General features: G+C 39.4%; 2 protein-coding genes across 2 annotated transcripts in view; both read right to left on the bottom strand.

The window, feature by feature from the left end:
* Positions 1-419: 419 nt before the first annotated feature.
* Positions 420-14,587, bottom strand: tm9sf2 (transmembrane 9 superfamily member 2). The gene is made up of 17 exons (XM_061087092.1): positions 14,354-14,587; positions 12,777-12,844; positions 11,974-12,067; positions 10,371-10,498; positions 9,834-9,963; positions 7,966-8,090; positions 7,622-7,733; positions 7,133-7,212; positions 6,877-6,985; positions 6,538-6,670; positions 5,801-5,920; positions 5,379-5,436; positions 4,631-4,790; positions 4,125-4,276; positions 3,691-3,802; positions 2,943-3,114; positions 420-2,343 (listed from the first exon to the last, which is right to left on the bottom strand). The coding sequence occupies exons 1-17, from the start codon at positions 14,468-14,470 to the stop codon at positions 2,276-2,278; spliced, it is 1,938 nt and encodes a 645-aa protein (XP_060943075.1). The 5' UTR covers positions 14,471-14,587; the 3' UTR covers positions 420-2,275.
* A 2,390-nt stretch (positions 14,588-16,977) lies between these two features.
* The window catches only part of piezo1 (piezo type mechanosensitive ion channel component 1 (Er blood group)), a 79,293-nt gene continuing 71,396 nt past the window's right edge, over positions 16,978-24,874 (bottom strand). The window contains exons 48-55 of the mRNA XM_061087090.1: positions 24,241-24,429; positions 23,579-23,671; positions 22,746-22,918; positions 21,010-21,132; positions 20,831-20,910; positions 19,541-19,730; positions 18,818-18,959; positions 16,978-18,535 (exon numbers count right to left, since the gene is read on the bottom strand). Of these exons, the coding sequence (XP_060943073.1) occupies positions 18,407-18,535; positions 18,818-18,959; positions 19,541-19,730; positions 20,831-20,910; positions 21,010-21,132; positions 22,746-22,918; positions 23,579-23,671; positions 24,241-24,429 (1,119 nt within the window). The 3' untranslated portion in view covers positions 16,978-18,406. The remainder of the gene's footprint in view (positions 18,536-18,817; positions 18,960-19,540; positions 19,731-20,830; positions 20,911-21,009; positions 21,133-22,745; positions 22,919-23,578; positions 23,672-24,240; positions 24,430-24,874) is intronic.

The raw sequence follows: 24,874 nt of genomic DNA, 5'->3' as shown, positions 1-24,874 counted from the left end.
AATAATGCAGTCTAGACTAGGAGTCCAAATAAAACAGTTTATAATAGTCATACATTAAATAGACCTGACTTCAGCTAAATGTTTATATAAATATATATCTTTTATATGAAACATAATTTCCTGCTCTGATTCACTCACTTCTATACGGTTGATCTATTTGATGGATTTTATAGTAGCCTCAGTCTAACTTATGTAGACATGTTCAGGTGCCTGTTTCTTAACACATCCCTAAGGTTTGTTGGTGTAGACAAGCAGGAAATGTATCACAATACAGGACTGTGTTGGACTACATCATAGACCACTGTTATGTTATGTAGTAGTAGTTACACTATATTAATCATTTGATACTCTAATGGCTTTAAAGGATAATCTGAGATCTTTCTGTAACATTTCATCAGGACAAAGACCAAAACAAAGAGCAGAGAAGAAAATGCTGTTTAATTATTAGACCAACCTGATTGTTATATCTGAATCCCATTAACGCAAACATCTTTCTCTTCTGTTCCATTTCCACCTCCACAATCTAGTATTAGAAAAGGTTATTTAAACAAAATGTTTCACTCAGAGCCTCAGTCACCAGTTCTACACAAGGCCAACCAACTCATGTGAAATAAGGTCATCTGCTCTAAACGGTCTCATGACAGCCTCCCAACAAGTGAGGGCTGTTGAAGCAGTGTTACCATGTGGTGTGTACGTTGTGTTGGGAGCTGATGGGATGTGTTCACATACACTTGTTTCTCTCACCTCATTAATAATGCAGGATTTCTTTTCAGTCTGTTTCTCAGCAGTGTTCACAGTCAGAACAGGCATTGAAGCAATACACAGTGTGATGACATGTCACCGTTGACTCAATGCTACCGATACATTATTTGCAATACTGAAAGGACTTCACTGTACTTGAACTTCTTTAACATATTGTAATTTGGTAGAATCTTTGCAATAAACAAGAGGCGCTCTTTGATGTAATCGAATGCTACCTGCTGTTTTGTTTTGGTGTCAATGTCTTATGAGCAACGTTGTCCATATTGGTCCTTTGTTTCTTCACCACACACAACTTTCTGTCAAAGTTGCACTTCCTTCGTTTGCATGATCTGCTGGAGGTCACAGAGGGAAGCAGGTGAAATGAGCTGGCCTGCGTTTCACAAGGTATTCCATTTGATTTTTCTAATCAGCACTTTTAAAGCTTTGCCTATATGATATTGAGGCCTGCTTCCACAAGGTCAGCTTAGTGAGTGTCTAACTACTGGCTGTTGGTCAAATTTGTCAGACATAACTGAAGAATTAAAGCTGTCAGCTGAAAATGCACAAAGGGCCACACACTGGCTGCGTTATGGAGCGATAAATCAGTTCTTGCTCACAGCACAGACCATACAGATAGAGAGACAGTGAGAAGTGCCTCTCTGGGAATCCAGTGGGATTATATTGCTGCTTCGGCCCTGGTGTGTTGGAACAGACGCTGGCACCACAGGGCTGATCTGAACTTTACTCTTGGATCAAAGTTCAAATACTGAAAAAGATTCTGCACTGTGCCCTGCTGTCAGACTGTTGGCTGACCCTGCTCCTCTCCTCAAAAGCTCAGTAGAAGACTAATTAGCGCAAGTTATTCCCCGACACCTCACAGACAGGAAAACCTCCACAATCATCTGAGGAGACACAGGAACCATCAAGTGCTGATTGGCTTTGATCACATTTTAACAAAAGTCTCAACAACCTGCACTGACCTGCAAGTGTCGAAAATGTGAAAAAAACCATTATGTGACACTCAGATAACAGACTTCATTAAAGATGTACTGCACACAAATCAAGAAAGTATATCATTTAAAATAGGAACAAGGGCACATTTTACACCTGTGCATCACTTTAACACACCGGGTCTGAGAACGTAGCAGATCATCTATTTGTCTGCAAACAAAGTGCAGGGATCATGAAAGAAATCTAAAATGCACGACATGAGAGCTGGACACTCAAGCTGTGGCTCATTGTGCACTGCATCTGTCCATGTGTCAGGTAGGATTCATTTCATTCAGATTATATGCAGACAGATACTGTATGTACAAAATGACAACCCAGTGTACACATGCTCACACACAAACATTTGAGGCACACAAAACAAAGCAAACTGTCGTGTGTCTGAGGCAGAGTCACGTCTGACTGAAGAAATGAAACCAGGAGGAAGTTCAGATTGCAATGTTCAGTTCAGTTTGACATCACCAAATTTGACGAAAGGGAAACCACATCCAGCCAAATACAGTGTGCTGTGTCTCTTGATGCTTCTTCAGTCCACTTTGACCACACTGTAGATCTTGGTAACAAACCAGAAACAGGCAAAGAAGCCAATTGCACCTGAGGACAGAGAAAACAGCTTGAAGTAGAGCTACATTAAACATGATTCTTGACCCACAGCACTAAATCAGCATCATACTGGACACAACATTTAGGAGGCTGAGGGCCATTGAGTCACCACCAGACACTCCGCATTGATGTTTCATACAGTTTTTGTATTTCAAGTCACTACAGGTCTCATTGTTTAAAATGTTATGTTTTTCTTAGATCTCAGCTTTAGGCCAGTCCAATAGGTTTCACCCATTGTTTTTTACCCATCAGAACGACTTGGGACCTGGCGGATACAGCAAAAACTGTGTGTATGCACAAAGACAAATTAATACACATGTAAAAGTATTCCCCTCCCCTGCATATTGCTGGCAGCATCATGCTTTGGGAGTCTTCTGGGAGAGTGGTCACTAACGAGGAAAAGATGAATACAGCTTCTATAACTACTATATTGTTAAAACTGCTCTAATCAGTACATTTTCCCTGATTTAAAAAAGAAGCAGCCCCCATTTTGCGTCATTCAGAAAAAATCGATTAAAAGCCTCACTTCAGTGATCAAATAGTAAGAGTCAGTGTAGAACCCTCACCATCCCTTCTTTTTATATACCTACCAGTAAATAAGAAAAAGATGAGAGCCATGATCATGGTGTATCCAAAATACAGGAAGGTGCTGGCCAGTCCAGTGATTTGCAGCTTTGAGAAGAAGTAATGAATGGCATAGATCAGGAAATAGACAGCAGTAAAACCGCTGGTAAGGAAGGAACGCCACTGCCAGTGGTAGTCCTGTAAAAAAGAGGAATACAGCTGGAGTTTAACTGTATGAGAACAAATCAAGGCTTGTTTATATAGGCCCTAACTGAAATATTGAAAAGAACGAGTGGCCAGAGTGAGGATCATGAATGAGTGTTGAATCGATCACAGTACCAGAAATCTAATCCAAGCAAATCCTTGTGTCTCAAACTATCCAATAAGTCTGTGGACAGAGTTGAACATGTCCTCTTCTATAACATCAGATAAACTACAGCTTATCAAAGAGGCAGTTATTCAGAAGATTATAACACACATCTCCAGTATGGAAAGGGGAGATAAAACAGAGATCGTTAGGAGAATTGAATCTGTCTAATAACTCCAGAAACATGTCTGTCGGTCTCTCTGCCTGTCTAGAACAAGCCCTGCACAAGTACACACAAATTATAAACTTTTAGGATGTTAAGTTGTTCAACCAAGGGAGAAATGTGATCTCCATTCATTGTCATTTACTGAGACTATTCCTAAAGTTGGACAGCATAAGTGCAGCATAGTGGTGCATAAAAGGGATGGTTAGGATTTGACAGGTACTGCAGGGATCATGCAGTTTACCTCAGCACACAGGTGGAAGTAGCAGAGCAGGATGGTGGCCTCAGAGCAGGTGATGACCAGGATGATGAAGACAAGGAAAAGGAAGCCAAACATGTAGTACATCTGATGGGACCTGAAGGACAGGAAGAGACATGTAATGGATACTGAATCCTTTAGTTGACAAATGTAAATACAACACATAAAATACACAACATTGCAATCCACACTATGGTATTTGTAATATACGTTAAATCAATTTAACAATCTATACTATACAATCTATACTCTAAACATATATTATATTGATTATTCCCTGTCTTATCTAAATTAGTTTCTAAATGGATGACAAATACAGAAGACCTAGACTGGCTGCTGTTAATACTCAGTAGAAACTGTATGATTTACCCTGACTTTCTATAAATAGTTGCAGGTAAACCTTTGTCTTTTATTCTCACCAGATTGAGTTTAAGATGAAGAAGAGTTGAATAAAAATGCAACCAAAAGGCAGAATTCCTCCCATGATGATACCAGGGAGAGGCTTTGTGTAGAATGACTGCTCTGGGATTTGACGAGGAATCTGATTCGTCCGAACTGGATGCTCAATACCCTTAAACAACCACAGCAGAGAGGGGCAGAGAGAGAAAGAGAGTCAGATGTTAAGCAATGTGCAGCCGGGAAAGATGCTTTAGCATATCTACATTCTTGCGGGTTTTAGAAAAAATAGTTTTAAGTAAAAAATCATCATGACAGCACAGACCGTGACAACACAGACAAAACTTGACTGAGTCAGTGTTAGTATTCAAGTACTGCGGTGGTAATGGACTGATTTTAGCATTTGGTTCCTTTGTAATTTGAGTAGTTCACTGATGACAATGTGACAGCACACTGAAATGTATACAACCAATGACAGAATATCTTAAGCATGAATGGATGGACAGTATGTGTGTTTATATTTACTTACTGCTCTCTTGAAGCCAAAGTATGCACCTATGAACGTGAGTGGCACGGAAATACAGAACCATAGAGCCAATATGGCTACCAGGGTCCCAAAGGGCATGGCTGCTGAAGACCCTTCTCCCCACAGAATCAAGTTCATCACGAAGAAATCAGCAAACACCACCCTGAACAGAGAAAGGTACAGTTAGATCAAGTGGATGTGTCTGAAGACCAGTGCACATCTGTTATGAACATCTGTTTCAGGTGATGTGATCACTGGTGTAGCTGTGTGTTCAGATGCAATCAGGCCACATTGACAGGTGGTCTGGGACACGTGGTCACACTGTTTTAGCATTGTGAACACAAATGTGTCCTGGGACCGCCTGCTCCCCTGACAATGTTTCATAACAGGGCTTTATAACGTTTCAGTGTTTCACATTCACTGATTTATTGGCGCGTCCACAATATAAATGTTTTGTACTTTGTTTTATTTAACTGTTTGAAATGAGTAAAATCTTATTCCAATGTAGAACGCAAACTTTTCTCTCTCACACACCTGTGATAGTCAAACTGGCTAAAAGCAACATCATAACATATTTGTGAACATATCAATCACAGTGGTCAGGTCACTGGATATTAGTAAGTATAGCAAGTATGAAATGATGTACTTTGAGCTGTCCACTTGTGATCAGATCGCCATAAACAGATGCAACTAGTACAATAGTTTCCATTGTTGTGTTGATTATTATTTGAGAAAGCTGCCACTGTCTTACCCTGGACAGAGGAAGGCTGTCAGCAAAACATTGGTCTTCCACTTCTCACCTCCAAACGCTGGAAAAATAGCAAAGACAAAGAACAGGAAGAACGGAATTATATGAAAGTATGATATATACAGCTACATGTGTACAAGTCCACAGCCTGTGTTAATGGTGAGTTCAAATGGGATCTGCAAATCTTATTACTTTTTGTGTCATTGCAAATGTAAATAATAAAATAATAAACTCAACATATGTCTTTAGTTGAAGGAAAACAGCATTCCATCATGTTACACCTGACCTTTTTAAATAACTTGTCCTGTTAAGGGCAGAGGATGTTGCACCTTGTTAAGCCCTGATATAGGCTTTTCAAATAAATATGATAAATTGATTGATTGGTAGCTCAATGTTCTTAAAAACCTCCTGTTTTCTTGACTTACATTTGTAGAGGCGGGCTGCCACATATCCAGCAGGAGTTCCAAGAAGGACCCAGAGAACAACAGCACACGTCATCAAAGCTCCACGGTTTGCCGGAGAGAGGAACCCGAGACAGGCAAAGACTGTAGAGGGAGGAGTATTTCCTTACTACATGTTATACACTTCAGATTAGGATGAGTTTGGCAGTTATAGAGCCACACTCAAACTGGTGACAATATCAACACTTATGTTTTTAAAATCCTATTATGAAATATTAACTGTAGAAACACACGATTTGTTTTCCATCCGGTTGTTGTGTTTTCTACGTTATGCTTTGTACAGTTGTATTCTTGGGTTTTCAGTAATGTTGAGTTTTGTGAAAGCTTGACATGTACTACCCTTATGAGCCACCATACATTTTTTATCACCCACTTTACATTTAACATTTTCCATAAGGATCCAATGAATAAACCTGCCTATGATCTCTGGTTTGTAAATAAGCTCAAACACATTATTCACATTCTTCTGCTGACATGACGGAACGGAATAGCAGACATATCGGAGATAATTTGATAATATAAAATGGGGATGTTTACATCCTCCACTCATCAGACACCATATCATGTGCCCTGCTGGACTTCCAACACGCCAGCATTTTCATTAAAGCAACAAACGTATCAGGCACTGTCATCGTTCAGTGGTACTCCTCTGGCATCTGTGACCTTCTGCTAAACAATGATAGTGCCGTGTGAAGACATACAAAGGGTGACAAAGGTCATAATGAAGATCTGGGTGCCAGAACCAAGGAAGACCGACAGCAGCATCCCCTTCCTGGGAGGTCTGAAAACATCTCCATGTACCAACTTCCATCCAAACTCCTCCTGTGCATCCTCCTGGTGAACAGGACAGAAGAGAATAAGGGATGAGAATGACACAGCTTGACCCCCGATGTCCACTAGAGGCAGCGGTGCCATGTAGCCACAGAGCTAGGTTATGGCACAGTTTCATGTGATAGAAAAGATGGTTTAGAGCAATGATGAGCTAACTTTACTTGAACTATGAACAGCTCAACCTCAGCTCCACAAAAACAGGTACTCACCACAGAGTCCATCTGATTGTATCTGGCAATATCTTTATGCAGAGTCCTCAGCATAATCATTGCTACCATTCCAGACAGGAACAATACAATCACCAACGAGTTCATGATGCTGGAGGGAAGAGACAGGAATTCAATAAGATTATTTCTTGCACATAAACTAATGTTGTATCAGTATCAACTGAGAGTCAGCTGAGAGACACCAGGGTTGATCATCGGTTGAAATTAATCAATGTGTGTGTTTCTATTTGAGTCTCACCTGAACCACTGGATGTTGGTGTGAGGCATTGACTCCAGGATGTAGTCCCATCTAGATGCCCAGCGAATATTCTTGTCTTCCTACACAAACACAGAGACTAAAATCAAAATAGCCTAACCCATCTGCTGAATTTTTTTCTACATTAATACCAGTGAGATAGAATAAAATAAGTCTAGCTATTATAAGGGTTGGGGGTAAACCGGTGTCCGTCACCACGTCAAGAAACCGTGCAATACCATCATCACCTTCATCTTTAAAAACCATAATTCCCCCCCCCTAAACTGCTTACTGGTGGTCCTTGTTCTTATTAAGTATATCTTGTAGCAAATTAAAATGAAAACATAACTCGGCTTTATTTGGGATCAGTCGCACCTTCATATCATATCGCCCACTCCTACTAGCCCAATATTTTATTTTTGAATACAACTCAGGTAGAGACTGTGTGGCTGAGATGACTTTGTATTAGAGAGATGATAGAATTGCACTCACCACAAAGTTGACAGAGTAGGTGAATGGGATCTTAAACATTCCTGTGTATTTGTTTTTCAGGAACTTTGGCTCTCCAGAACAATCAGGACTGTCATCATTAGGGTTTTCATAACTGCAAAGACAGAGGGAGACAAAGAAAAAAGGTGTCAGATAAGTAAGCATATTGCGATCTGATCCCATTGCAGGCAGAGCTTATTGAATGGGGATGCCATTTTATACACGCTTTTCTACTAGTCTGTGAAACAGATGATTTTCACACGACAAGGTAACAGCTCCAAAAAGAAACTAAGAAAAAAAACGCTCAACTAGAAAACTCAATATTAGCTAAAACTGTCATTCATTACCTTTTGGGTTCAATCTTGGCAGCAACCAACCGGGCTCCGAGTTGTTCATGCTCAACGACATGGTAATGGATGGTGATGTCCACATGGTTAAAGATGTAAAATGCATCCCTTTCTTTAAAGTTAGTCTGGAAAACAAAACCGAGACACAAAAGTTCTTAGTGTTGTACACCAAAATATAACAATAATTATAAAATCATGCGTACGCACACCTTCCCTTTATAAATCACACGTTCCCTTACAAATCACATTCCATATTTATATTCCGCTCTCTACAGGCCCCGACATTCAACCATAAAAGGTCAATGCAAAACAACTTATTAGTATTAAATGACCTTGCAGATCAATGAAGCGCAACTTTTCTGGCAAAAAAATTGAGGTGACAGTTTATGAAGAAGTGGATCTATATTGCAGCTTCAATTCACCACCTCATGTCCGCATCAACTCTTTCCAGTCTCTGTCTTTGTATGCATGGCTCAGAGTTAGCGTACAGGTGCGCACAATCTCCCCTCAAGTTTGTTTATATAAATCAAAACTTTTGCATGAGAAGTGGTGCACACATCCTTCAGAATGTGTTTTGTGCAACGATTATAAATGAGGCCCCTTGTTCAAATATCTGTCCTGAAAGATCTAAGTGCAGTGCATCTGTTCACACCTGTAACTAAGTGTGTCCTGAATGTGTCTCCTGTGGCCGCTTGTGATTACATCTCACTTTCCTGCTCTATGTTAATATTTACACTGATTATTTACACTAAAAAATTAGGGGAACACTTAAATCACACATCAGATCTTGATCAACGAATTATTCAAGTTGAATAACTTTACTGAAGTACATTGTATAATTTGTTGGGGGGAAAAAAGGAAAGAACTGAAATCACATGATGATCCAACTTCATTACGGCAACTCATAATGTGACTCAGTAGTGCGTATGGCCCTGCGTGCCTGTATGCACTCCCGACAGCGTCTGGGCGTGTTCCTGATAAGTTGGTGGGTGGTCTCCTAGTGCAGCCCCCTGCACCAGCGTAAGGTCTGAAAATCACACTGAGGATTTAATCCTGGTACCCTTACAGCAGTCAGTCATGCTGGATGATGTTACAGGCACCATAAAGTTCACCACGGCACCTCCAGACTCTTTCGCGCCTGTCAGATGTGATCAGTGTGAACCTGCTCTCATCTGTGAACAGAACGGGGCACCCCTGGTAGACCAGCCAATTCTGGTGTTCTCTGGAGAATGCAATAGTCCTACTAGAGGACATCAGGCATGTTTCATGTACTTTTACATTTTTCTCAGTCTTTTACACAAAGTATGGATCTGAGCCTGTCGGAACCCAATGAGTCGGGCCTGTTTTGGACAACAATTTTGAAATGATATTCGGGTTTCGGTATGGTTTGGTCACATAGGCTGGCATTTTGGCTGGGGCATCTAAATTTTTTTAAATTATGCAGTTGCCTTTGATTGGGGGAAGCCATCGGGCTTGGGGTGGGTCCGGACAAATAAAATAGAATGCGGGTTTGCTATAGCAAATTTTCTTTTGGGCTCAGTCGGGTTTGGACAGAAAATTGCAGCCAGAGCTGCATTCTAGTTTCACATACAGTGATGTATTTGTGGCCACATTATTAACACTATAGCCAACACACAATGATCATCTATTTTTTTCTATTTAGATGACTAAAATCTTAGTTCAAAGTAGAGCTCTGCTCAGGGAAGGATTTGCTTAGCCTGTCATGACTCCTCTCCCTCCTGATTTAAGTATTCTTTTGTTTTTGAAACTACAAATCACTTATTGTTCATAGACTAAGACATTTCTACACACTTTATACATTTTCTGTTACGGAAGGCTTTGTTTATGTTTGAGTTTAACCGACTTACATTGACCACGCAGGCATCTTTGGAATGACCTGCTTCTGTGACATAGCAGCCAATAGGGAAACCAGGATTACAGAACTTCTGTCCATCTTCAACATCATAGCACCAGGTGACTGGCATGTTATCCACAATCCTACACACACACACACACACAGAGACCACAAAACAAAAGCATATGATGATCACTAATGGAACCATTAGCTGTATGCTTCAGAGAGTATTCAGAATCAGACCCCATAACATGTAACACGCTTTATTGGGTTGAAAGTTGACATCAGATGTCTGGTCAGATTTAGTCTTGTTGACTTGTTCTTTGATAGCATTGTATTGATTTCTTTTTTAATATGTGGAATCAGTAGAATGATATCTCAATCTTCAGGTACCCGACTATGGGCTGCAGTTTGGGGGAAGAATTCTGTTGTATTCTGGTTCGTTGTAATGGTTTTTTTTTGTGAGTGTATTCTTGTGCTCTGGTGTGGCATGTACGCGTTTTCATTTCATTCACTTTCTGATGTGTGTAGGTCAGTGAATCATACATACCAGTGATGCTGGTAGTTGAGTAACATGCCCTTCTTGAGGAAGTCCAGTTTGGCTTTGTCTGATGGGTTTGTTGTATCGTAAGTTTTGGTACACACCTTCTGACACACTGCAGGTTTCTTAAACTCAAACTGACACAAAGGACATACCAATAGTATTAGAGTGTAAAACAGCATATATTAGGCTTTAGTTTGTTTACAATCACTGATAATAACAATGCACTTTAAGTTTTTACAATAATACATTTAAATTTGAATTGACATAAAAAGTAAGCTGAAGCAACCACGTCAAATCAAAAACCTTTCTTTGCACATAAAACTATAAACAGTAAAATACTCTTGGATAGTCTCTATTTATAGTGAACAATAGGGGACCCAAAATAGATTCCTGCGTGACACCAGAAGCCTAAGAGGACAAGGCATCTCCAAGCATTTCAGAGAAGGATCTTTTCAGATATAGGATAGGATATAGAAGGCTAAATCTTGGTGGGAAGTAGAGAGGGTCGTGTGCAAGACACTGCACCCAAATTGCCCCTGACAGGTGCTCTGACAGTGTATGTCAGGATGAAATTTAAAAAAAAAGCACTCCGTATAGAAATGCGTATGAATGTGTGTATGTGACTTAACTGTAAAGCGTTTTATGGTCGACTGAAAAAGAGCTACATATATAAGGTCCATTTACATCCCTGAAGCCAACATAATTCTTCAAATGACTGATCAGGATATTACAGCCCTCTATGAGGTGAGGTCAAGAAAAATGTAACAGAGTACAGTCCTGTATCTCATGCAAACAGTAAGTGATTGGTGACGTTTAGGGAAGTTACAGTGTTATGAATCCATATGGAATTTTTATCTAAATTTGGATTGTTTACAAAAGATTTTTTTTTTTAGCGAGATCAAAAATGATCTAAAACTAAAGGATATAAGGAGGGCCTCTTTGCAAGGGGGTAAATAGTGGCATGTATTAAACAGGAGGGAAATCACAAGTCCCAATAAAGCAACTAATGGCTAAAATATCTAGGCTGACAGTCTGAAATACTGCTTTTAAAAACCAAATGGGAATACTGTAATAATGTCTGATAAAAGGTTTCATGATTCCTGAATAAAACCAGAAGCAAGTTCAGGAGGTCTGTAGATCAAAACATAAAACAAGTATTTTATTTATTAAAATGAAACTGTTAACTTTTATCAAAGGTGGCGAAGAATGGAATAAATCACTCTGTAAATCACTGCATGGCCACAACCTCGATCTTTAATTTATGGGTCTTGTTCAAGACAGTGCAATGAGTAAAAAAACAATACTGTTGGTCATAACAATTTTATGCTGTTTGAGTCCTGACATTACAGGGACAGCATCCAAAGGTTTTGGAAGGCTGTAAGGAGATGTACTCCTTACAGCGTACACACATTTATATTATTTTTAATGGAACTGCAAACTTCCCTCAATATAAGTGTTATTTTTTTCCTTCATCCAAATATTGTGATTGTTGAGTATTTAAAATTAGTATTTTCTATTGCTTAATTAAATACCTAGCTCACAAGTCTGTTTTGTGCATGCAAATATAGCCAATATAATATCATAATTGATTCCACCTCCATCCTTGTACCTTGTATGGCGAGGGTTCGATTCTCTCTCCAAAAAGAACCTGGCCCAAATTCTCTGATGGACGCTTCACTGTTTTCATTGAGCAGAAGTCAAACCTGCACAACAAGGAAGAGACTGTTCAGATAACCTTTAACTGCACCAAACCTTTAATACCCACTACACACTATACTCGGTTGTTTACTATCTGGGCCTGGGTTGTCTCTACTCTTTATATTAACTAAAGCAGATGGAAAGATACAATTTACATGAAAAACTTACATAAAATGTCGGAAACTACTACTACTATGTTACTGCTACTACTAACTCATTCACTTCCAATTATTTACATAACTAAGATCATTAGTATCATTAGCTGCAGTGTTTATATAGTGAACAGAACCAGATGAAAGCCAGCTGTGTTTATAAAGTGAACAGAACCAGATGAAAACCAGCTGGGTTTATAAAGTGAACAGAACCAGATGAAAACCAGCTGTGTTTATAAAGTGAACAGAACCAGATGAAAACCAGCTGGGTTTTTCAGGTTATCCAAGATTAACTTCCAATTATTTACATAACTAAGATCATTGTAACCAGAACTTCTTATATCTGAATAAGGGATAAACCTTGAACACTGTCCTCACACTAAGATAATTATCCTATTGATCTACTTTTGATTGATAGAAATTACTAATGATGATAGCGATGACAGAGTGCTGCAATACTCCCCTCCAGCTTTAAAATACAACAATAACAATAGGGTAAAGTAAAGGAGGTTATGCCTCCTGAAGACACAAATTTGTAGAATGAAAGTACAGTGCAACTTACGCAGTATATTCATAAGGCAGGACAGACTCCACTGAATCCAGCCTGTTCACAAACAGGTCAATGGTGGACTAGAAGAAAAGAGAGCAGATACAATCAATATTCGAAGGACAGAAGGGGCCTGTTCTGCGAAGCAAGTTCCACATACTCAGGATATATTTTCATTCGTAAGTTTCACTGAACATAACCTTGTTACCTGTACTACGCAGCGGGTTATCGACCGACCAAGACTCCATCACACCATCCATCCATAGTCACAGGTGGTCAGTTCTAAGTAGAGTTCTAAACACAACCGACAACTGACTGTATATTGTTTAAAAAGCTGTGTTGAGATTTTGCAGTGTGATTCATGTTTGGATAAAGCAGCTTTTTTATACACTGACTTTGCAGCAAAATTAAGTTTTAGCAATTATTATTATTATTGTTTTTAGGCATTGCATTATGTTGATTGTCAAGCTGATTTACTTGTTATTGTGTGGGCCTTTAGTTTACTCCCAGTCTAACATTTCCAGGCTCTTGTCAGTGGTTTGTCTTTCAAAGTGTGGTTGCTGCTAGAAGCAGGAAAGATGAGCATTATATATCATGTTCTTACTGTGTGTTTTTTTGTCAGTCTGAATTCCAACTGAAGTTTGGTAAATGTCTTTGTACTCAAAGGTCACTAAATGTGGCAAAACACTCAAATTTGGAGGATGTGAAATGAAATGACAAGATGTAATATATCACAATTCCCAATATTTAGATTGGGTCACGTAGCCACTACAAATATGAAATTAAAACACGAAAGGTGACCGCATATGAGACAGGATGATGGCTCCACAGCTTCTTGTAAAGTAACAACTTTCAGTCAGTATCAGTGGGACCCGTGGGTTATCAAGATCTCTTTAGATATAATCAGATATTCAGGTCTCACTTTTAACCGTGATAAATCACAATGGCAAACTATGCTGTAGAGCTAACCTGCTAAAGAGCAGGGTTAGGGATCAGATCATAACCTATTAACAGCCCAGCTACTGACAGATTAAACCACTGGAAAAGTGATTCATCATTCAACAGGATCCTGACATGGTTTTAAGACTTTAGATACAGTTATGACCCTTCCCACCTTGCTGCTTGTGTAGAGCTGCTACACAAGCTGTGTTTATATAGTGAACAGAACCAGATGAAAGCCAGCTGTGTTTATAAAGTGAACAGAACCAATTGAAAACCAGCTGGGTTTATAAAGTGAACAGAACCAGATGAAAACCAGCTGTGTTTATAAAGTGAACAGAACCAGATGAAAACCAGCTGCGTTTTTCAGGTTATCCAAGATTAACTTTGAGTTTTTAACTATAGAACCAGGAGTTCTTCAAAACCTGCTCATACCTGTTCAGCATCCGGACTAAACAGACTACCATTGTAAACTGGGGCGTTAGCCTAATGTATATTTTGGCTAACTTTAGCTAGCAGCTCACGTCGGTTTGTAAACTACAACTCATTCCAATGCCCCCTGTCTGCTTTTTGACCGCCTGCTGTCCACAAGAAGCAGGCAGTAACTTGATGGCAGACATGGTGGAGGTCCAGGTGACCTGTGACATGTTTACCTTGCAGTCTGGAACTTGGTCTTTCCCCGGCTCACAGAAGCTGACGGGCGCCAGACCCGGCAGGTAGAAGCCTGCCGCTCGGGCCAACAGCGCGGCCCCAAGCAGCCACAGCACCATGTTCAGTCCGCAGGGTCCCAAGTGAAGATTCACACGGTTACCTGGCTCCTCTTAACGGTCCTGTTTGCATCCACAGCCTATGTCCACAGCAGCCTGACATCTAACATCCGGGTGTGATGCAGGCCGACACGTCACAGCCGGAAGTCCTGCCGCATGAAGAGAAGCATTGTGGGATTACACAACGACAGGAAATCGCGTATTATTATTTGTATTATTATTATTATTATTATTATTATTATTATTATTATTATTATTATTATTTTTATTTTTATTTTTATTTTTATCATTATTATTATCATTATTATTATTATTGTTGTTGTTGTTAAATCCCTATCATGAGCAGAAAATAAGAATTAAATGACAAAGGACAGGCTAAAAAGGACCGAAGCTGCCAAAACAATATGTATATTGTATAGGCTACTCAATAAATAATCTGATGTGCCATTAAATGCACGAAAAATACTATTTATTTATTAAGACATTCATTTATCTATTAACGCTAAATGTATATTTCTATTCGCCTATCAATTCACATTCCCATTTAGCTTTATTTCTTATTAATTAATTCATTTCTATTAATATATTTGTTATTGTATTCCTTTACGACTTTTGACCAGTTTATATATATATATATATATTTGTGTGTGTGTGTGTGTGTGTGTGCGTGCGTGTATTAGGAAAATAAACTGGTTTATTTTAATTTCCGCTTCATTATACAAATCATAGACTTTGCAAATGTAGGGACTGCTTGTCCATTTGTTATGGAGCTAACTTTTTGCATGTTGGTTGATGGCCAGAGACCAAACTAAAAACATGAAAACATCCAGCTATTGTCCACATGGTGGTGTTCTGCAACTTCTCTGTCAAACCTTTACTAAAGTGTCAGTAAAACAAATTTTTACTATCCCACAGCAAAGGGATTTTTCACAGCAGACATTTTGCATTATCATATTTGGTGAAACAGTGTTGTTGAATAAACGCATCGTGTGAACCAGCTACAGTTCACAGGACTGTCGTGAAAATGAAACAGAATTTTAAAACTCATCATCAGGCTACATTTTTTTTAACAGTGGTATGCACTGAAAAGCACATTATGAACAGCCATCAAAAGTTAGTTACAGGAAACAGAAGTCAAAATTTAAACTGGTCATTATGTTCAGGAAATAGCACCTTAATGTGTGCACTATCCACAGTTTGTGTTCCATTTCATGAGGAATCAATCCAAACATCACAGAGCTGATCTTTACTAATAGAATGATAAGATTATGAAAATATTGAGTTTTGATTTTAGCCAAATGGTCAAACCCCAATACCCAGATATGGTCTCATCTGAGGATTTGAAAGTGTCCATTAGGTTACTGCTTCTGAAGATGGTGTATGTGGGGAAAAGATGAGAGGTACTGAGTGAAAGTCAAACCTTTGGGATGTATCTGTAGGGAACTGCTGAAAAAGACTAGAGATAAAACCAATCAGTCTAACCCAACATTCCTGCTATAATTCCTCTTCCATTGAGTATGATAAGTCTGTCTTCTACACATGGATTAAAATACTAGACCTTAGTAAATAACCTGGTAATGAGATTGTTTAGCTTTGACTTGGAGACTAAAGTTCAGGACAAAAAGCCTATATAGCCAAAAGCCATGTAATAAACTGAAAGGACAAACTTAAATAGGCTAGAAGCCATCAAGTTGCCTCATGGGAGATGTAGGATCCAGTGTTTTTGGATTCGTATGTCAATCTTTAATTTTGTCCATTAATTTTTGTATGTGCCCCAAACTTTATGGAAGTGTAATATTGAACTACTGGTTTGCAACTTGAATGTAAATCTTCCCATGATACAGTTGACCACAATGAATTTCCTATAATAAACCTCTCACTGTCATGCCTCTGAGTATGAGAACCAGTGTGACATGAGATGACACATTCCTGAGAACCAGTAGTTGCAGAGGTTCAAATAATCTTGAGTTTACTGAAGCAAGGAGCTTTGTAGGCAATATTGAACATGATGGAGGCATCATAATAATAACTCTCATAGAGAAAGTGCTGCACATAGATGCACTGTTTTGAGACCAGCTTTGAGTGGTCATCAGGACTAGAAAAGCGGATTATAAATACAGACCACTTACCATTTCCAATAATAATAAATGGAGTGACGCCTGCGAGCTAGTTCAGGCAGCCAACTCGAGCTGCGATGCGCCAATCATGTAACATACATCATGTGACAATGGGGGGTAATTAAGTTGGAGCCTAGACGCCAAACACTAAACCTGTTCTACTTCTGCAAGAAAACTTATTTGTAACTACACAAATTACCACAAATAAAAAGACACACAATAAATCCCCTGTATTGGCCAAACAGTTAAATTAACTGCGAGTTGTTCCTGGGCTACATTTGATGGAAATCTATCAATTCTTAAATATCTGTGTTATAGCTGAGCTGCTGTCTTTTCTATGTCTGTTTCATGTACATAATTATATTGTGTAATAGCACAGAGGGTGATAAAAACTCAAGCCTGGTTAGATTTATTTCACATGATTTGACTACATACCTTGCAATCATTACAGTTCTTTGTCAGACTCTGAACCAAAGACACATTGACATAGCACACATATTTGCTCAACATCCGATAAGTTATCGAAACATATCTTAGTTCTACTGAGAAGGAATAACAAGCCTCAACAGGAAAGGGAACAAAGAAAATAAATTCAGTCAGGGATGAGGACAGGGGCAAAAGGGACAGCCCAAGTAAAATTAGTTTGTAGTAATGAGTCCAGCCCATCATTCCAGAGGCCATCAGCTCTTTAACTTTCCAATCAATATTCGCTTATTACCAGTGTATTTGTTGAGTGGTCTAACACCAGGTTTTTTCAATGTAGAGGACTTTTCTAATTGTAAAGCTTGCACATACTGTACCAACAGTGAATCAACATTTCATCCCCAAAATAATTTCTGTTGTTGTTAATGTATTCGCCACATTTTACCTGGACACTTTAAAATCAGCTGCCTTGGACTATAGTTAAATAATCAAAGGAAAAACCAGTTACTTGACGTGCCAAGCACATAGCTTCCTCCTATTGTTTGTGTTATTTCATTGAGATATGTATGTTTGATGCTGCCCCACTGAGTAAAAATCTAATTGAAATTAACTAGGCTTTTAAAGTGTCTACATGCAACCAGCTTGAACTACATTAGCAAGCTATTTCCCCATGAGACCGATCCACATATCTACGACCTCTTATTTATTGCTCCTTAAACTGGGACATGTGGTGGCCTAGAGCAAACTCAGAACATCTGATGAGACAAAAATAACCTAAAATGGCCTTTTAAATCCAATTTACCTTGGTTCATGATGTAAAGTCCAACAAACAAGGTATCTACAGGACATGCTTTTTACTTTGGTAAACATTTCTGAGTTGATTGTCAGCATTATGTTGTTTTCAGATCAATCAGTATACTAATGCAGTAGCTCCACCTGCTTCAACCTTAAGTCAGTTTCAGCCACACAGTCACTCCACCTGGGTGCCTGAAATGCACAGAGTTTAGGAATTAATATCTTTTGGGATTTACCTTTAACCTCTGACCATTAACACCCAGCTCAATTTGACCATTGATTGTGCCTTCTAGGGACATTGTAATCCATCAAGTCGACATGCAGCTGCCATGAATCCCACCACAGTGGGACTGCACACCCACTTTTAAAAATCGGTAGTGTAAAATGGTCTGATGAAAGTGCTCAGTCAGCTGTGAAGAATCAACAGCAATAGATGTTCCATCCAGTTGATCTATTAATGCACATCTTCTTTCATGTGTGTCCTTGGCTGTAGGTTCATGTCCCCTCTAGAAGTGATAAGGAGTGTCCTCATGAAGCCTCCCATGGACATCTTTACAATGTGCTTCATATATCACTGTATTCTATCACAGCCAAACATAATCAGTCAGTATCTGTCTTGTCCTCGGCTGTGGATATCCCTGGTCCATTTGATCATCGTCTCTGGAGATCGATAGAGGAAGATCAGTTTGGAGTAAAGTTCCTCTTCCAGCTCCAGCTCTCCTGTCTCACGCACCTGAAACACACAGAAACTCTAATGTATTGGGGGGCTGGGGGTATGGTGACAACCGTGTGCTTTTCCTGGATGTATTTTTGAAAAGAAAAGCAATAAATTCTTATGATTAGACCGGCTATATTTAAAATTTCTTGGTCTATGGAAATCGTACACAAATTTGGAAGATTCATATTACTCTGTCTTTGAAGTGTGTGCATATGGATATGCTGAATCTATACACAGTGTGTGTGCACCTGCGTGCCTGCGTGTGCGTGTGTGTGTGTTTACACACTGCAAACTAACCAGGAAGATGTCTGTACACAGCTTCAGGATTCGGTCCACACAAGGCAGCTCCTCAAACATAATGGAGTGGGAGATCTCACTGAAGAAGCCACGCACAAACTTCCCAATGACTAAGACCACGGACACATACAGACCCATAATTCTAGAAGGAGACAATAGAAAGACATTTTTTGTTAACATCCAATAACGTTCCGGGGGAAAGCACAAAAAACTAATAATTGTCATATCTTAATGAATCAAGTGCCTCTCCTTTCATGCAGACAATGTCAAGAACTAGTCGAATTGTTACCTTGAAATCTTCACTTAAGAGAAACATTTGGTAAACTGTACTGGCCCCATTGACTTTATAGCCTTAGAAATTCAGTCCCTACCTGGGTGCATTTGAGGGAGTCTCATCCACACCCTTTTCCCTTACACCACTGGCCTGTACCCCACTATCTATGTCCCCTACTAATCTAAATCATAGTCCTGTAGCTAGTCAAAAGTTGCCAATATGGAAACTATTTAAACACTATTAAGTAACCCCAAACTCCCAATACTCTCCCTCTCCTTGCCAACAGCCCACTTTACCTCCATCTCTGAATGACAATGCCTTTGGTTGAAGCATAAGAGATGTACTACATCATTAAAATATCTGTATAACATTCCTAACAATCTTATTTATCAAGGGCTAGTTCATCATATATATACGTGTGTGTGTTTGTGTGTGTGTGTGTTACTTACCCATATCCCGCCAAGAAGCCGAGGCTGGGTGGACTGACTTTGTCATTGAATATGACCATGGGTAGAACTCCACATGAGGCGTTGGCACATCCTGCGATGGCAATGTCCCACCACTCCTGATTTCTACTGTCATTCAGTGAGCGGTCACTCATCAGGGACAGGGTTATATTCATGTAACCGTCTTCATCATCTACAAGACAACCAATCAGCTGTGATAAAACAGACACTTGAAGGTGTGTATGACTGCAGCACTGGGATATGGAGTGGGATGAGAAATAATCCATTATTGTTCATTAGTGGCTTTGACATTGACGGTTTAGGAATCCTGTGCAGAGTTTTACTATTTTTGTTCATGTAGAGTTTATAACGTGAATAAATGCATACAAATTTGCAATTTGGACAGCCCTGAGTGAGTCAACGACAGAGACAGAAGTTTGAATTGATAAGTGATTAACTCCGACTTTGGATTCTCAGTGGTAAGTGTAGAAACACTCATCAACAGAGAATTTGATTTGACTTGACCACAGAATTCTATGAGTTTACAGTGTGTGTATACTACGTGGTGACAATCTGGCTCTCATTGCACAAAATATACAGTAACCTGCAGCTCTGGCGTGTGTAGCTGTGCCTTCACAGTGTCGTCATCACTGCAGCTAAAGGCTGCTGATGGAACAGATACCTGCTGCATTCAGATGGATGTTGAGTCACCGGAGTAAAATATTGGACATTAGTGTAGGCTGAATAAACAAATAGACAAAGCTGCTAAGAGTCAGTCATTTGTCTTTCCTTCTGAATGACGTTAATTTTGTAATCAGAATAAAATCATGCTTTTCCATATGACCACATCCTCCACTGCACCTCTCCTCCCAATGAGGGCAATGTGAGTGATCCAGATACCAAACAGGCACACACAATAAAATTGGTGGAAAATACCACTTCAACAGTTGAACTCAGCCAGAACTATTGTATTAGTCCTGAGAGACCCAAAGTGTTCTGTGACACCATGTAACTCACATGTCATTAAGACACTTTAAGGACTGGAAAATGTTTCTCATTGACATAAGGTACATTTTAATGTGAACCAGTGACATAATATTTCCTTATGGACATTTTGTTCTTCTTTCTGACTTGATCTTTGGAGACTTGCATCTAGAATAGAAATCTGCTGTTTTATGTGTTTGGTTAATTCTTCCATGACTCACTTGTCTGATCCTGGAAATGATTATGTCTGTTTTGAAATTTGAAGATGAAGAAAATCTCATATTGTATATATTAAAAAGTAACTCTGACCTTTATACAGCTGACTCACGGGTTTGGCCTCAGCTCCATTGGGAGCACGGATGTAGTTAGGGAACATATTAGGAACAAGCCTAGGAAATAAAGAAGATACCAGCTTTAAGATACAATTCTATGAATTAAATAAAACACAAAGCACTTCACATAAACATCTTTCCAGACAGTAAACTTACACAGCTTTAGTGCGACTGCCAACCAGTAGTGAGGCCAGATCTGCTCTGACTGGGTTCCCAGGTTCCAGGTCTATAGAGTATTTGTCGAAGGTGTGTTCCACCGTCCCTCCTTTACCCAGGTCCCTGTCAAGCAGCAACATCCAGAGAAAAGAGACAGCTACAATCAGCTATTAGCATATATTACATTCAAATGTATGCATGTATGCAGTAATATCACGGATATAGTAGAGGATTCACATTTACATAAAGAAAAACTTTAGTTACACTTAGTTGGTGTCTTCAATAAATCAGAGATTAGTTGTACACCTTTCATACAGGTTAATGTAGTTCAAAGTGCTTTACATATCTCTGACAAGCTGATGAGACCGAACAAATATGAACAAATACAATTCATTAGATGAATAAACAAATGTATTAATGGAAGGTAAATGTGTATCTAAAGTATATATAATCAAAAGCCAGGATTAATAGTAGATTTACAATAACTTTGCGCTTAAAGATGTGGTTATTCCAGCGGCTCTCATATCCTCAGGCAGACTTTTCCAACAGTTTGGAAAATAAAAACTAAAAGCTGCCACACCAAATGTTTTAGTCCTGCTCTTGATGAAGTCCCCTGTTTCTTAGAGTCAAGCTTCATCAGGACACTATCACCAAGCTGCATGACTGGAGGGTCCTGTGCCCTGTGTCTCCAGTTAAAGGTCGGCCACTCCTTCTCTGCAGCATCAGCTCTATTAGAGACAGGTCTGGACATTTGGGTGTCAGGTAATAATTCAGAGTAGACATTGTTGTGTGGATTTTCCATGAGAGGCTCCAATTGGCTCACACCTGTTTATGTTGTTGTGGGCTTGGCTGTGAAGGGTCAGCAGCCTATCCTTTTGCTGCAGGAATCTTTTTGCAGCCTGTTCTGCCTGTCTATTCTCCATTCCTCTTTCAGGAACTCTAAACCTGCCAAAGCCCCAGCACTTGATCTGATAGGTAGTGGGAGAAATAATCAGGCACCAGAAAATAGTTATTTCCTGTTTGTTCACATGAAATCCATTCCAAAGCTCTGTAAGTTCAGTCAGGAAGACTAACCCACTTATTGATCAGCTGATTGGGGGCATTTCTAAATGGCCAATTCCAGATTCCACAGTCTCTTCCAACCAATCATACGGCTGCTGTCAAACTTTAAATCCCTTCTCCTCTCTTCTGCAGTCAGCTGTCATTCAGTGACGTGCATAGTTCACCTCCACCCCAATCTACTCCAGTCTTCAGCAGAATCATCATCACCTCATCTGGATCCTCAGCCAACACCAGTGTCTAGACCCCGGGGGGAATTCCTGAACTATGTTCTGCTTCACCCCCTCCTAGTCCTGATGACATTACATAGGGGTCTAAAATGCCAAAAGACTACAACATTCACATCACTTTCTTTGTTCATGTGAATAAATGTTGTTAAAAGGTTGAATTGAAGTCTCCTCCTGATTGAAATCATACTAATGTCTTGCTGAGGGGTGCAGCTGTTAAGCGTGGTCTGGCCTCTTTTTGCCACCAGCTTAATCACTTCTTGGAGCTCACGTCAGACAGTGTCACAGAGTTTCCATAACTGTGCTGCCTTCCATGGTGTTGACTGCTGCTTAATATCCCTCCAGACACACAATTTGTTATCAAGTTGTACACACAACATATAGTGGCACTACATGCATGCATAACGTATAATAGTAGAATCCAATTATCTAGTATAGTGAGAAGTTTACCTCTGGAAAGTCCACGCGAGACGTAGTGTTAGGTCGACAGGACTTCCAAGGAGTTCTTTAATGACTTCCTGTCTGCTGGGAGGGCTGATCCTCCACACTGATCCTGAACTACCCTCAATCATGGCCGTCACGATGTCCTCATAACTGTAGAGAGTGATGAACTGCATGGCTACCTGGACACAGAGACACACAATACACGCATTGGAGACAGGTATACATGGCAGCAACATAAGTCAGACACGTGCACACCCACATACACACACGCACACGCACACACACACACACACACACACACACACACACACACACACACACACACACACACACACACCATGCAAAAACATATAAGTCAGTGCCATCTACAAGGACAGGCTGTAAGTAACTGCTTTGAGGTAATTTACTTAAAATAAATTATTTAAAAATTATTAAATAAAAAAGTGTGTGGCCTGACTGAAGATACAATATTGTTTTATTTTTGTACCCTTTCTTTCAGGAACCATTCAAAGAAAAACTCCAGCAGTGGTTTACATATGTATTATTCATTTGCCATATTTCGAATGTAGAGTTCTGTCTCAAGGGTCGAATTTCTGTGGTGCTGTAATGAAGACCTCACAGCAGTAGTTAATATTCACAGCAGATTAAACTGAATAGAACAAAAGGGACTTTTTAGATGGGAAGTTCATAAAACAATCCTGAAGCACCAATGAACTATCCAGGAATCTATTGTACCAAAAAGCTAAATTTTTTTACTACAGCACTTAAACAACAGTAAAGACAGATGGTAACAGAACACTCCCACAGAGAACCTAAAGCAAATTGAAATAAGTGTTTACCGCATTGTCCCCAAACTTTTGAGTGAGTTGTTCATATTCAGCCTCAGTGAAGGGCTGAATGGACTGCTGCTGCACACTCATGGTGAACAGGGGCTGGATACACACATAGAAACAGTCAAGATTATGCACATTTCGCCAACTGTGTCATCTGAGTTCTATATTTGAACCCATATTACATTTTGCACCAACAACCATCTTGAATAAAATGAATCTATGCATCACGACATTCAGCATATATATGTTTTTCACAAAAACTTTACAAAAAAACTAAACGTACTTCGCAAATACTAAACAACTTTAACAAACTGATTCATTTTCTTTGGGAAATACAAAAAATATCCATCCAACAAATGGACAATATATTTCAATACATCATGCTTCAGATGCAGACTCAGTTTGTCCTACAAGTACAACATGTATAGTATACAAAGAGAAAAGATATATAACATGAACTTTGGAACAACGTTTACAGGATTTTCTCACAAATGTCCACATACAAAACAGCAGGTGGGCCTATAGGTTATCTTAACAGGCTGCTGCCCAGCTCCTGAGCTATTTGTACAACAGGTTTGCTAAGTTTGGATGGTGAGTTAACTCCGTATATTATAGACTGTGACTGAGAAGAAGAGTAGAAAATACTGCTATAAAAAAACGTTGATTACCTCATATCCTCCAAGTTTGACAGTCACTGTGACATCAATTGGGTGGTTGATCACACCCACCACTGATCGGACCAATGAAATGAAGAGCAGTGGAAACCAAATGATGCAGATCAAGAAGAAGATGATGAGTCCACCCATTCCATATTTCACTATCTTCTTCTTCTTTTGCCCTTTAGGCTGTGGGTATTTCTAGGGAAAGAAAATGTTATTTTTACGGATAATAAATACATGACTCATTATAATAACTATTTCAATTGTTGTTATTGGATGTTCATGCTAGTCATGATTTGGCTGCGCTAAACTCACAGTTTTCCAACTTGCTCCCACAGACACATGTGTTGACTCTAACCAATAAAAAATATATCTGTAGGTTTGGCAAAGTCTTGGGATTCTCATTGTGTTTATTTAACAGATAGGACTTATAGTTTTCGGACAAGAGCTATTTGTGCCAGGGTTGTGCCAGAGCTTAGATCTGTCTCAAACATTGAGTATAGCTCAGTTGGTAGGAACATGTGAACATGACTCAGTGATCACAGGTTCAAGAACAAGTGAGGATAGATGTTCTTTATACTGCTGCTGCTGAATAGAAACATACAGAGTCCTCTCTCTCTCTCTCTCTCTCCGTGTCTCTCTG

This window comes from Limanda limanda, chromosome 15 (genome assembly GCF_963576545.1).
Source record: "Limanda limanda chromosome 15, fLimLim1.1, whole genome shotgun sequence".
Taxonomy (NCBI): domain Eukaryota; kingdom Metazoa; phylum Chordata; class Actinopteri; order Pleuronectiformes; family Pleuronectidae; genus Limanda; species Limanda limanda.
The sequence above is the reverse complement of the archived record's forward strand: the minus strand, read 5'-3'. Positions and strand labels throughout refer to the sequence as shown.